At 36.2% G+C, this 15331-nt stretch overlaps 2 protein-coding genes across 5 annotated transcripts in view; both read right to left on the bottom strand.

Moving 5' to 3' along the window:
• The window catches only part of ncoa2 (nuclear receptor coactivator 2), a 97785-nt gene extending 90009 nt beyond the window's left edge, over positions 1 to 7776 (bottom strand). For all 4 annotated transcript variants that reach the window (XM_073830372.1, XM_073830373.1, XM_073830375.1 and 1 more), the window contains exon 1: positions 7689 to 7776. The gene's annotated coding sequence lies outside the window, so the exon portion shown is untranslated. The remainder of the gene's footprint in view (positions 1 to 7688) is intronic.
• The window catches only part of tram1 (translocation associated membrane protein 1), a 50605-nt gene continuing 36025 nt past the window's right edge, over positions 752 to 15331 (bottom strand). The window contains exons 11-14 of the mRNA XM_073830552.1: positions 7931 to 8179; positions 7689 to 7854; positions 1534 to 1642; positions 752 to 1000 (exon numbers count right to left, since the gene is read on the bottom strand). Of these exons, the coding sequence (XP_073686653.1) occupies positions 752 to 1000; positions 1534 to 1642; positions 7689 to 7854; positions 7931 to 8179 (773 nt within the window). The remainder of the gene's footprint in view (positions 1001 to 1533; positions 1643 to 7688; positions 7855 to 7930; positions 8180 to 15331) is intronic.

Raw genomic sequence — 15331 nt, 5'->3', positions numbered from 1 at the left:
TAAAATAAAATAAAATAAAAAATAAAATAAAAAATAAAATAAAATACAGTAAAAAAAAAAAGCAAGGAAATCACAGAAGTTTTGACTGAAAGCTTTCTTCAATGAAAAATAAATATATAAAAAAAAAATAAACATGAATTTTAATTCTGAATTTAAAGTCATTATGATACGTATTTGATAATTACTATATCAGGACAGTTTTATCAACTTATGAAAAAATATAAAAAAGGTATGTACACGAATCAAACATCCTTATATTGTTTAGTCAAGGCTAAAATAAAATAAAATAATAAAATAAACTAAAATAAAAAAGTTTTGACTGAAAGCCGTATTCAGTGAAAGAAAAAAAAAATTTAATTCTGAATTTAAAGTGATTATAAAGATTATGATTTGATAATTACTATTATCAGGACAGTTTTATCAACTTATGGCCCTCTAAAAAAAACATAAAAATGGTCTGTACACTAATAAAATAAAAGATGCTCGGAGGTGCATTCATTGTGTATACAGGTTATTGTATGTATGACTTGTATACACAATGAATGTTGTATGAACTGCATTTTTAAAGTTCTCTTAAAATGCAGAAGATATACTAAAGTCTTAAGCCTCCAGCTTCAACTGTGGGACAGATACTGTGGAAGTGGCTTACAGCAGGTTAACACTGCGTCTACCAAAAGACAGAGAGTTCAACTTGCCAAACAAAGCCCAACAGACATCTCCAGAGAGCAGCAGAGGAGGGAGACTCAATTCATCATTCTCCTGGAGTAGACAAAGAGGCAGCTTGCACCAAAGCTTCATGTGCCATCCCTGTAATCTTGTGGCTTGAAAAGCTCAGAGGGATCAAGACTAGTGACACACCCTGTGCTTGTAGGGCCCTCGAACACTGGCAAGGGCACGGCTTCTGCATCGGTCCAGGGGTCTTTGAAGGGTTTGTGTAATGACTAGCCTTGCCGTAAAGAACAATGTCCTTGCTTGACCCTCCTATACGGACCGGAGCGCTCTTTAAACCAAAGGGAATTGCATCATAATCATACGTTAAGGCTCGCCACGTAAATCCAACCTTCGCGCTCATCTGATGGCACCGAGCCCGAATCCAGCTCGAAGGTGAAATGAGTTAAATATCTGGGTGGGGGGGGGGGTGGCTCGCGAAGCCAAAATACACAAGAGTGTGTGGAGCTGTAGTGAGCAACCCACAGCTATTACCCAACATTACTGATTACAGTGTGGAGAGATCCCTAAGGCCGATGGGGATCGTGGTTATGCAGAACAGATGGGCCTTTATTAGCAGCGAGTGTCTGAGGGAGATTTGCAGGAGATTCGGTGTTTACAGCCTCTTCAGCTGACGATAATGAGCCCGAAGACGAAACGTCAGCTAGTGAGAACGAGCAGAGACAGGAAGTGAAGGAAATGAAACCAATCAGTGCTGCTGGAGAATATGTGAAAGACTTGAAAACAGTCTAGCAAGGAAACGCAAAAAACAAGCGGCGGATGAGAAGGGGGGTGGGGATGGCAACGAGCTCATGACTGAGATACAGAGAGCAAGAGGGAGGAGGAGGAGAAGGAGGAGGAGGAGGGGAGATCGACATTCTCTCCTCCCCAGAGCCGCAGGCCTGGTCTCCAGCCACTGTCCCAGATGGCGTGACTGAGAGAGAGAAAGAGAGATGTTCCTGCCACTCATAAGCTCTACAATTACTGAGAACGTAATGGTCTTAAAGTACCAGCATCAAGCAGGCCCAAAAAGCCAACGTCCATTTACCGAAGCTGATCATATTCATGAATCTTTTAAACTGACAGCCACTTCAAGTTGCCACAGGGAGAGCGCTGTATAATAAACACATTAAGCGGCAATCGTCGGATCTGGAGCGGCTCACGGGCACGGGCCGCTCGCGGCTGGAAACGAAGAGAGACGAATGGATTTCCCTTATCTGTCCATCAGAAGTGTACTGTTTGCTCTAGCCTGTCGGTGCTTTTCGAAATGCTGGGTTAACTGTATTCCCATAACTGAAAGTGTAACGGAGAGGGGGTTAAATGTCTGATGTGTATTGATGGGTTTTGGGTTACAAGAGGCACAGATGCAGTGAGAAAAATCAATAAACTTCTCTAGTGCATGCTAGGTGGGAGGGTCCATATCCTGCAGCTGACAAACCAAGCTCTGAAGATTAGATCGTCGACAAGTTTAAATACCACCTCAGGGTTTTGTCCAAAACTTCTGTTCTAGCCTCTCTGAATTAAGTTTATAAAACAAGGGTATTGTAAATAGCTACCTTACACAGTTCTAGTGCAACAACTCAACCTACACAAAATAATATTGAACAGAACAAGATGCGTTTGCCACATCCAGAAAGATACATGTAGTTTTTAGAGGATTCTTTAAATGCAAAGGTCTACCGGTCCAAACTAGTTTAGGAAAGCATTTAGCTAAAAGAGTGCTGCAGGGATGACATTTTTGTAAGCCAACCTGGAAGTTAGCATCACCCTGGATTCCTCAACACTAATTATTTATAGTTATTAAAAAAACAATCTCAAAAAAACAAAAAAAGGTTCATGATTCTTTCATGTTGTTATCAAGAAAATCTTCAGAAATAAACTCAACTTTTATAAGTTGCTGATAACGATTTCAAGTTTTTAAAATCTGCAGTTTGGAAGGTTTGAGTTGGAGTAGTTTGTAAGAGTGAGAGTATAAACGCAACAAGGCTGTAATAGCTGACAACCTAGTAGATGCTTTTACCCAAATGCTGAGTGTTCTTGCTTAATAATAAACGTCCATCTTTTGATTATTGCTGTTGTCTCTATAATTCTGTGTGTGATTTTTAATTTCCAGCCCATTGTAAGCCAGCAATATAATAATTTTTAAATAGTTGACAATAAAACAACCCAGCATGTGTTCTGTCCAATACTTACTCAGCGCTGGGTTGCCAAATAACCCAATGTGGGGTTGTTTTTAACCCAGCATTTTTTAGAGTGTGAGTTGTCCCTATTTGGAGGGTTAGTTCACCCAAAAATGAGAACTCCGTCATTAATTACTCGCCCTCATGTTGTTCCAATCCCTTAAGATCTTCATTCATCTTAACAAATTCAGATATTTTTGATGAAATCTGAGAGTTTTCTGACCCTGCACAGACAGCAATGCAACTACCACATTGAAGGCCCAGAAAGGTAGTGAGAACATCGCTAAAATAGTCCATGAACGCATGTCAAAAACTGACATGGAAGAGAATAACTTGTTTTCTTTGCACAGAATCTTGTAGCTTCATAACATTACGGTTAAACCACGGATGTCACATGGACAATTTTTTAACAATGTCCTTAAAACCTTGCAGGGTCAGAAAGCTCTCGGATTTCACCAAAAATACATTAATTTGTGTTCTGAAGATGAACAAAGGTCTTACGGGTTTGGAACAACATGATGGTTACTTAATGGGAGTAGTTAATAACGACATAATTTTCACTTTTGGGTGAACCATCCCTTTTACTTATCCCTTAACTACCTTACTGACCATTAATAAGCCGCAAATTAGGAGTTTATTAAAGGAAAAGTTGTCGTTAATAGTGAATATGTGTTCCCTATTCTAAAGTGCTACCATTTTACTAATATTTTGAATCAGCTTTTATTTTCAGCTTTCATTTTAATTTAGTTTTACTCATTTAGTTTTGCTTTAGTATGCTTTTTGTCATTTTGTTAACACTTTAGTATAGGGACCAATTCTCTATATTAACTAGTTCCTTATTAAGATGTATATTAATAACATATTGGCTGTTTTGTTAGTCTTGGGAAAGTCTGGAACAACATGAGGGGCAGTAACTAATGATAGAATTTTCATTTTTGGGTGAACTATTCCTTCAATGTCCCCAACAACCTCTGTAGTCCCATTTAGCCACTTGTTAGCAACTGTCCTTTTTAAAAAGTAGAATACTGTTAATAAAACAAAAAATATCTTAATCTTGTTTTAACCAAAGACCTTATTTCATGCATTTAGCTAACTGATTTCAACAGGATAGAACTGAAAGTGCAAAAATGCTCGTTTAGGGTTTTAGGACTCATTCCCGTAAGTCAAAAACAAAAACTGACTTACTTTGTTAAAAATATCCAATATAACTGCTAATGCACACTGTATAGGAAAACATAAACTCTCAACAACACTAGGGCTTCAGCTTTAGCTTTAGCATTAGCAGTAACTGTCTACTGTTTGTTTTCCTTTTCAGGTCAACTACTGTAATGATGCAACAACAGTTTGAAAAGAATCTTGCAGAGCAAGTTAAACCTAATAAACATGGTTTCAGCTAGTTACCTGAGTAACAACACATCCAGTTTAATAGCACAGGCATTTGGTGCTAATTCCATCACCTCATTCATGTATAACATTTATTCTTGTCACAAGAAAGCACATCAAATGTGTCTGCAAGACAGACAGCACAAATATGTATTTGTGTAATGTAAATACATACACTGCCTAGGCAATGTGCAAGTATTTTAGGTAATCCAGTTAACAAAGCTCTTTTATAAGTTATCTTGATTTCTAAATACAGGATACGTTCCTTTAAGGGCTATAGATGAGTGGATGACATGGTTAACTTGCAGTAATATATATAGAGTGTCTTTGCAAGATATGGATGGCGCTGAGGAGTTGACACCGCATGCAACACTCAGCATAAACTGGCACATGGGCTGGAATGCATACATAGAAAACAAGTCGCTTGAAGATCATTCATAATGTTACATAATCATCTGGATACAATGCTTGTGCACTTGAAATTCCAATTATGTATTGCCAGCCAAATTTGAACACCATTTTATTCCTCTTTTTGGTGCGTTATGTGAATCACAAAACATGCTCAGAGCACATCTTGAGAAACGTGAGCATTATAAACACTTCCGATGGACCCTAATATGAACACAGACAGTCTGCGGTGGTTTGTAATAAACTGTTTCACATATATATGGCATAATATTTATGGCTGTTACATGTTCTCAAAAGTTAAATGGCACAAAAATAGTGTATGCGGTTCATCACCTCAAGATGAGAGAATGACGAATATATTTTAAAACCATTAACCAACATGCACTTATCAGATACTACTCATTTACAGTAATAATTTTATTATACACTTCGACTTCCTAAAGAGTACGCGTATCAATCTCGCATATTTATTCATTAACTAGATGACAATTAACTGCCATTTGAAATTTCACACTTGCATCAAAAAAAGCACTCTGGCTTTGTTTTTTTCTAAGGTGTACGCAACGGTTAGTTTATGGAGGAGGGGAGAAGAGAGAGAGCAGTGTGCAAACAGCTTATCCTCACTGTCATCTGCTCCTAATGACAGCTGACAAACTACTAATGCAAATCCCATCTGAGCGGCTACAGTTGCCCCACCCCCAGCTTCTCTTGCCCTCCTCCCCATACAGGAAAATCCAGCCCTGGCAACCCCTCCCACCCCTCTACACACACAGCGAATGATCCATGCTTGAAAATTCCTCCTCTCTGACGGTCTGCTCACAGGGAGCGCTCTTCTTTTTAAACCAAGACAATACCCTGCTCTTTAGTCACATGACAGGAGAGAGCAATGGTTCAAGCAGAGCAGGTGGTGACTGTGGCATCCGCATGCAGCCAAACACATGCTCTCTTTTGCGGCTGTTATTCTGAGTGCTACCTAATGGAGTTGTAGAATAAAACTATTGATTGAAAATATGTGACCCTGGATCACAAAACCAGTCATTCGTAGCACGGGTATGTTTGTAGCAATAGTCTACAATAGATTGTATGGGTTAAAATGATCTATTTTTCTTTTACGCCAAGAATTATTAGGATATTAAGTAAAGATCATGTTCCATGAAGATATTTTGTACATTTCCTACCGTAAATATATTCAAACTTAATTTTTGATTAGTAATATGCATGGCTAAAAACCTAATTTGGACAAATTTGAAGGCGATTTTCTCAGTATTTAGATTTTTTTGCACCCTCAGATTCCAGATTTTTAAATAGTTGTATCTCGGCCAAATATTGTCCTATCCTCACAAACCATACAATGGAAAGCTCATTTATTCAGCTTTCATATCATGTAAAAATCTTGATTTCCAAAAATTGACCCTTATGACTGGTTTTGTGGTCCAGGGTCACATATTTCAAATCTTAAATGTTTAAAATATTTGAATATCTAAAATATATATAAAAATACATATGTTATATATTCATAGATAATATTTATTTTTTATTATTTATTTATTTAAATATTATCGGCAAAAAATTATGAATATAAATTCATAATAGCAGAGATAGAATGTTATTAATTAGAAATATATCAAATTAATAAATGTATAATATTATTCATGATAAAAATTAAAAAATTTAAATACATTTTTAATGTTTGTTTAAAATGATTATCAAAAACATACACACACACACACACACACACACACACACGTAGTATGATGTAAATTTATATATATATCTCTATGTACTTATTTTAGATTTATTAAAAAATAAATTTTATATTTTTGTTATATTATATTAGTAAATATAAAAATATATAATGTCATTAATTATAAATAAAAAATAAATACATAAATCTAACCATTATTAATTGTAAAAATATTTAAAATAAATTACTTTTTTTAATACATTCATATAAAATATATTTTAGATATTCAATATGAATATATTAGATAAGTATATAAATATATTATTAATTATTATTAATAAACAATAAAAATGTAATATAAATACATTTTATATGTTGTATTAACATAGTAAACAAATATACAACTGATTATATAATATGTAAATGGATAACATTATTATTTGTAAAAATATAACATATATAAACATATTTTGTATGTGTACATAATACTGCATATCTATGTATTTATCTATCATTTTATTTATTCATATATACATTTTATAGTTTTATGTTATGTTAGTTAAGATATAAATATACAATGTTATTAACTATAATATGACTATAAATGCATTTGTATAAAATACTTAAATATATGAAATATAAATACATATAAATACACACATACACATACATACATATATATATATATATATATATATATAAATAAATAGAAATCTTAACTACAGATCCAGTACCAGGATTTATAAAAAAAAAAACAGGATTTAACAAAACTAAATCTACAAAAACTTTCCAAATCTGCTAATGTGGTTCATTTAATTACAATTGATCTTTTTTTTTTTTTTTTTTTGATAAACCACCAAAGTATCTTTTTTCAAAAGAATCTACAATGTTTGTTGATGTAATTTCTTCCGCTTATTTTGCTGGTTAACAGGTTGAGATTTTATTGACACAAAAAATCCTTTTTAAAATGTTCCTGGTTTAGCTGAGAGTCTGGGCTTTTAGTTACAAACAACTGTTTTAGAGGAACAAAAAGACAGAAGGAAAAATGGAAGCACTCAAGGATATAAACAAGAGAAAACAAGGTTCCTTTTTTGCTGCTCAAACCAAATACAGAGAGGAAATGATGTCACGCCTCCCACACAAACCACACCAACTCACACTTTCATTTGTTTCTCCGTATATCACACAAGTGTTTTCTTCATCTTCTCACCATGTAGTTTCATAAACACACACGAGACCTTCAATGTCATGTATTAACCAACAATTTGATAGGGGAAAGTGTGAAAGAAAGTGTCTGCGTGTTCATCACAGGTTGCTAAGCTTACCTTGGCTTCAGTCCAGACTCAGCCTCAGGGCATTTCTGCAGCAGTGGGACGAGTGGAAATCTTTGGGCATTATTCTCTTCTCTCAATCTGTGGAAGAGCAGAACCATCCAGTCAAGATCCCAACCAAGACTCAACACAAACATTGTAATACAGCCCACGTCAAAACCTTATTAATATTGATTGATTTGAGAGAGTTCTGTGCAAATAACCTTCATGTTTTGAGGCCACGCGCATCAACTGACCTCTGTGGAAGTAAACAGTAAAGGTTTGTATGACGTCAGATTCTATGACATCACTTCCCTGTCTGCCTTGTGCCAGCAGAGCCCTGTCAGCTGTGAGTACGGCACTTGAGCTGTCCTCTATCAGAGAGCTATCAGCCAACCGAAGAGACAGCTGAGTATTCCCAGATCTGTCAGGAAAAGTGTGGCTATTCTTAATAACGACACCTTGCCGGCACCGACTCCGAAAGGACCAACAACGCTCGGGTGTTACTAAGAAGACCCAGAGGTCAACGATTGGGTGGCATTCATGGTTTATGTCCTTGGGACCCATATGGGGAAATGTTTGCTTATAATTTGTCCAAAGAACCAAGAACAGGTAATGGATATCAATTCTGATAGCATGTGAATATTTCAACTCCATATGTGCCATATGTGCATCTTCTTCTGATTTTTCTGAAAGATACATAGAGTTCTGCTATAGTTAGTAAAACACAATGAGACCATCCAGAGCGGTCATGTTTTTCAGGCAATTAGCTTAAGTGAAGTACCATATGAGAGTGATCCAAACTTGTTGAAAAATGAAAAGTTGCATACAAGTTTAAATCGGCCATCTCAGTCCTGGCCTTCTCAATAATGTCAAGGGGAAAGATCTAATTGATCCCACAATGCTCTTTATACTCCTATACCGTCTATTAAAAAGTTAATGTAAGTTGAACGACACAAGGGACAGTTGAATCAGCACACATCAAGTGAGCTCAAGAGACAAAAGGAGGGGGAAAAACTGAGGAAAAAAATCTAACATTAGGCATTCCAGAGAGTCGAAAGGACTCTACCATTCAAATGTTTGGGGCAAACTGGTCTCATGACGAAACAAGACATGAAATACATACCAATAAGTGCATACCAACACTCCAAAAGAGTGTTTTTGCAGTAAAGCCATCAAAGAACCATTTTTGGTTCCCCAAAGAACCCTCTAGTGAACAGCAGGGTTGCCAGATTTTGACAAAACCCCACCCAGTTACTACTCAAAACTAGCGTTCCGGGGTTTAATGAGCTTTTTTTTTAAATTTTTTTTTGTCGTGGTTCCCCTGGTAATTTTGTATTCCAGGGGCTAAATATGACTTTATTGGGGTCTTTTCAACCCACGGACATCAAAAACCACCTGCAGCAACAGTGTTAAAGTAGCCATATTACGTGGGAAAATCACCATTTTGAAGAAGCTAAAACGATGTTTTAACGGCACACATTCGTTCATCATGGAGCATTGGAGTTATAGTGCCACAGAACGGACATTTCAAGTCATTGCGGTAACACCAATGTCACACAAAACGTACCATATGTACAATAAACCGTTCCGGGGAAAACAAACAAACACTCTTTTAGCGCTACTCAGTGGACATTTCACACTAAATGTGTCATGAATTGTACATGGTGTTATGTATTTGGCATCTTGCGAAAAAGGTTCCCAAAGGTATGTTTTCATCATGAGACCAGGTTGGATTGGGGTCAGTATATTTTAAAGACATCGGCTGACCATTTCCCCCAAGTTGGTATGATTCTTTACGTTCTTTCTTTATAATTCATCAACGGTTGTGTAAAATACCACCATTATGCCTAGTCAAAAACATCTCTGTTCATAGCGACCGTTTCGGGGAATGTCTCTTTAAAACATAATGCATTGTTTACAAGACACTGCTATTGCTACAGTTGCTTGAGCACGGAGAAAATAGCGGATAGCGTATAACTACCTGAGGACACAAATACACTAATACAGGACAGTCAGTCAGCAGTTGTGGGTGGGGCCTGAGCAATATGCTGTTATACTGCTTAGAAATTCAAAACAGCTTGGTAATTGAGACTGTTCAGGTTTTTTAGGGATTTAAAAAAAGGAGTGAATGGATTTTTATAATTGTAGGGTGGTGAATTTTGCATCTGATACCCCCTTTAATATTTTGAAGAGAGGTTTCGATGCATGCCTCTTAAAATGACAATGAGCTACACCCCTCTCATACCTTTTTTGTGCATTTGGTAGCACGTTACTATTAAAAACAAAACTAATTCACTGCGTCCTCAGTGGCTCTTATGTCGGGAAAAAATATGAATACTCTGTTAACTTTTACATCCAAATGCAAAACACCTGCATTGCTTACGAGACACTGAGTATGTTTACATGGACAACAATATTCAGATTTTTCATCGCTTTGCTGCTCTTTAATGTGTCATGACAGATCATGGTATTGCCTTATTGGACAGACATGCATATCGATCGTCTTCTCTTATTTTTCTTAAAACACTAAATAAACTTGAATGAACATTAGAATGTACTTTATTTCAACCGCAGAAAGATTTCAATACACACAATTTTTCAAGTTTAAGTCCACCGAAGTTAATCTACTCTCCTGTCTGATTTGTTTGTCAGACAAAATGGTGGATTCAGCATTTTGATTGGTCAGTTTGCCTGTCAGTCAAGCAGCTTGCAAAAGGTCAATTGAGACTGTTTAGTTTTTTGGGGGATTACAAAAAAGAAAAGTGGATTTTTTTAATTGTAGGGTGGTGAATTTTGCATCCAATGTCCCCTTTAATATTTCGAAAAGAAGTCACAGTAAAAACTGTAATACTGTGAAATATTAAAATTAAGTACATGTTTCCATTTGATTATATCTTAAAAAGCTATTTATTACAGCAAAGCTCAATTTTCAGCATCATTCCTCTTGTCTCCAGTGTCACATGATCCTTCAGAAATCATTCTAATATGCTGATTTGGTGCTCAGGCTAAATTTCCTCACATTATCAATACTTTCAAAAACCCAAATGGTGCCAGAATCCCCCAAATGGTATAAAGCAATCATCACAAACTTTTTCGAAGACTATTAAGGGACGGAAAATGAGCTCAACATCATTAGAAAGGGGAAAAATTGGAGGAAAAAAAAAATAACAGGAAGAGAAGGGAAAAAAATGACAATCATCATCAGGTTGGTAAAGATTTAATAGTGTTACACACGTCTTCAGGGCCTCTGGTTCCACAAGGGAATCGTTTCAAGCTTATTAGATAGTAACATGAAGTACGCCTTTTTAATTATGTTCAGCAAGTAATTAGTGGAAAAAAAGGGTTTAAATCATCTCCCCGATCCCAGAATTAGCCTCTGAGAAGAAAAAAAAAAAAATTACTTGCCGCAGTAAGTATCATTCAACAAAGTTGAAAGCGCATGTAGAAACAGCCAGAATTCTCCCATTGTGAGCAAATGCCTTTAAAGGGGTTGTTGACTTATGCAGAAGCTCTCCTGGGAGCTTGTGAACAAATACCTGAGGGGAGGGCCATCCGCAGCGCTGTCACATGATGTCATGTGCTGACCAGATATTGCTACATGTAGTTTCACAGCAGCCGCCCTGCTACAACTCCACGCGCGCAGTGACAACAACACAAAGGGAGAACAAAAGACCTAGCGCTGGGTTTCTGATGGGTACATTAAATAACAAGAACGCTCTGGGCAGGTGTTTCTATAAATAATAATAAAAATAATAAATTCACTACATAGTTACACAAGCGTGAAAATGGCTTTAGCCATCTAAATGCGAAACAGACAAATCATGTGGCCTGCCTGTGTAAAAAAAAAAAAAAATACTTTAATAGTGATTTGGATATGCTAGATTAATTTTAATCACAATTATGTAGACAGACACATTAGATGCATTCTGAAAGACTTCGTTTATATTCTCATTGGTCAGGGGGAAGTTAAAAAAGGCTTTTCTGTGGCCAGAGGAATTTCCCTCAGTTTCTTGTGTCACATGTTTGTTCTAGCCCACGGCAGATCTTAACCCGATTGGTCACTGTAGTTATGGGGTCCCTCAACCATGGTAAATCAGTCAACCGGCTGATTCAGCTGTCAGATTGACACCAAAAAAGCTTTTTTGTTTTAGTGGGAATGTCTTTCAAAACCCAAAAGTCACAAGCTTTTTATGATCACAACTGAAATCAAACAGTCACAACTGCAGATAAACTTCTAATGAGGTTTCATAACAGCTGCTCTTTATTATTCAATAGACACTCCACACCGAAGGCCCTGGACACACACAACACAGAGCAGACCACACACCATGGATATATTCCTAGCGAACATGTTGTGATAGAGTGGGATGTCCTGCATTCCCTTCCCCTAGACCCTCGATCTCTCTCCATCTGCAGTCTGGGTCAAAAGTTCATGTCAGTGTTACAGTTGTATGTGTAACACCACCACAGACCATATTCCCCATCGTCTCAACCACTGGCCACTGTGAGGCTTAATACTACAACAGCACAGAAATGATTGGCTGAACACTCCTTATGACTTCTCCTTCATAATGTCACTTTAGAAACATATTTCCCATAGGAACCGAGTAAAGAGACATCTTGCATAGACATCTGAAACTGAGAGGAGAGGACATATCAGGGGAAATCTTTTTTTCTGTATATTTTGAGATGTAGGCTGAATTATAAGAAAACATGGTAATTTAGGGAACTTTCTACTAATCCAGAAGTTGGTCAAATGTGGGCAAGGATGTGTGCGGTTTTGGTTGTGTTTTCGAAAAATATCTTTTTAGCAGTTTGTAACGTAGCTATCCTTCAATGAAAATCATCTGCAAAGTTGTTAAGCAAAAAAAGTAAAGATATTGTCTCTCAAAGGAAAGAGACAACTCTGAACCGCCTTAAGTCGTTATATTTTCGAATCTTCTGCCTGTTACCTATATATATGTCACTAGGTAACATATTAGCATAAACCTGCCCACAAACACTTCCGCTAGCTAGTTCAGCTAACATATCCACTGTTTTTGTTTTGTGAAGCGTTTACAGTTTAGCACGATTTGCTTGCATTGTAGACTTATGGAAGGAAGGGGTTTACAGTCCTTAAGCTCAGAACTGCTTCCAACCAATAGTTTCAAAATCATTGCAAAATGATTCTAACATTAGGTAGATTCTGAGAAAATTACAATGTTTTCTGACCTTAGATGCATTAAAACCTGTTGTAGGGGACACCAACACAATATAAGGACACTCTGAAGTGACTGAAATTCAATGCTGCTGTTAAAAGTAAAACTGATTTTTGAGAACTGAAATAAAGCTGTAATAAAGTCAATTATTAAAAAAAAAGATGAAAAACTAATGCTGAATTAGTTGTATTTAATATTGAAGTAGTAAATGACTTTCTTTGAAACACAATGAAAACAAAACAATGAAATACTATTAATGAAAACTAAACAGAAACAAAAATAAATTACAGCTATATAGAAATACTTATTTTGAATTAAATACCAAAAAAAGACAGTCCCATTTTTAAGGTCCAATTCTTACCATTAACTATGACTTTTGCCCCAAACTCCTAATTTGCTGCTTATTAATAGTTAAGCAGTTAAGGATGTAGAATATGGTCATGCAGAACATGTGCTTCATAACTACTAATGAACAGGCAATTTGTTAATAATAGACATGCTGAAAAGGAACTAATTAATAGTGAGAATTGGTTCCTATACTAAAGTGTTACCAAAATGAGAGCCCATCACAAAATGTTTAAAACAGAATTAAAATTACAGCTGAAAATAAAAGCTATATTAGTAAAAATAATAACACATTCACCATTAACTACAACTTTTCCCTCAATAAACTCTTAATTTGCTGCTTATTGGTCAGTAAGGAGTTGTTAAGTTTTGGTATGGGATCTAAAATGTGGCCATGCAGAATAAGATATTAATACGTTGCTTATAAATATTATTAAACAGCCATTATGCTAGGTAATACGCATGCTAATAAGCAACTGGTTAATAGTGAGAATAGGTCCCTTAAATAATAAAATCCAGAACAAAAATGTACAAATAATGTACACACCCTGTTGTCATCCAAGACATTCCTGCCTTTCTTTGTTCAGTCGTAAAAGAAATTGTTTCCTTGAGGAAAACGTTTCAGGATTTCTCTCCATGTAGTGGACTTGAATGGTGCCCCTGGGTTTGAACGTCCAAAATGCAGTTTAAATGCAGCTTCAAAGGGCTCTAAATGATCCCAGCTGAGTAAGAAGGGTCTTTTATAGCAAAACGATCAGTATTTTTCTAAAAAATAAAAAAATAAAAATAAAAAAAATCATCCTACATTGCTTTGTTACCATTTTTTGTTAAGGGCTTTTGACCTTTTTTTGCATGTTCACTTTGTAATCACTGGGTTGGTACTTCTGCAGCAATGTAGAACACAGAAAAGAGCATGCGCAATAGTACAGCTTGACAAGATAAGCGTTTGAGGTTAAGAAGTATATATATTAGGGCCGGGACTCGATTAAAAAAATTAATCTAATTAATTAGAGGCTTTGTAATTAATTAATCGAAATTAATCGCATTTTAATCGCATATAAATATTTGACCTGAGAACAGTGAGAATTAAGATTTTTTTTTCATGGATTTTTAGTATACCATTGAATAATGACTGAATACATAAGCTTAAGCAACAAAATATTGTTTATTTTTGTTCAACCAAGTCCAACAGACCAGTGCAATATTGCCATTAAGTGTAGCAAGAGGAAGGTTCTTTAATATTAGCCGTCTAAAGTGCGCATTGATCGTTAAGTAGTAGACCATCCGGGAATCTTTGGAATACTTTTTTAAACATACTACGATTTGGGACATACAATACTGTTTAGGACGGACTTGTCTGAACGCCAGTTGGTGCTCCAGTATAATGGGTCCGCCGAATCTCATCCAGTGAGAAACGTTCCGCGGTGCAAAACTTAATGCGATAAAAATGCGTTAAAATTTAACGCGTTATTTTTGTGTAATTAATTAATCTAAATTAACGCGTTAAAGTCCCGGCCCTAATATATATATTTCTATAAGGGCTGTCAAATGATTAAAATTTTTAATCAGATTAATCAGAATTTTCAGTGGATTAATCAGGATTAATCACTATTTGCAACTACACCTGAATCCTAACCAATTTTTTTTTTCTGAAATGCATACCAAAAAATAAATAACAGGACAATTCTAAGAGTTACAGAGAAAGGGGAAAAGTTTTAGGCACCACAAAAATTGTACATGGACCCCAAGGAAGAAATGAATGCCACTCAAAAAGAAGTCCAAACTCTACAGAGCCTCATACTTTTGAGAAGTCTCACGTATTCAGTCAAGTTCACTTAGCAGCTCTTTGACTAGACGTGAGTGGGATTGTCTAAACCCTGTGTTTGAGGGTAAGTGATCCTGCTCTCTCCCCCATGATCCTCTCGGTTTCCTCCTGGCCTGAAGCAGGTGCAAGTCATCTCAGTGGGGATGTCACTAAAAGCTTATGTCAGGGGAAAGCAGGCAGCTAATCGTACCACTCAAGGGCTAAAGATTAGATTGGCCGCGCAGATTCTTTTACTCACTCAAAACTGACCACAATGGGCCAGACGCAGAGGCCAAATTTAACCTTCC

This window comes from Garra rufa, chromosome 24 (assembly GCF_049309525.1).
Source record: "Garra rufa chromosome 24, GarRuf1.0, whole genome shotgun sequence".
In the NCBI taxonomy this organism is placed as follows: Eukaryota; Metazoa; Chordata; class Actinopteri; order Cypriniformes; family Cyprinidae; genus Garra; species Garra rufa.
The sequence above is the reverse complement of the archived record's forward strand: the minus strand, read 5'-3'. Positions and strand labels throughout refer to the sequence as shown.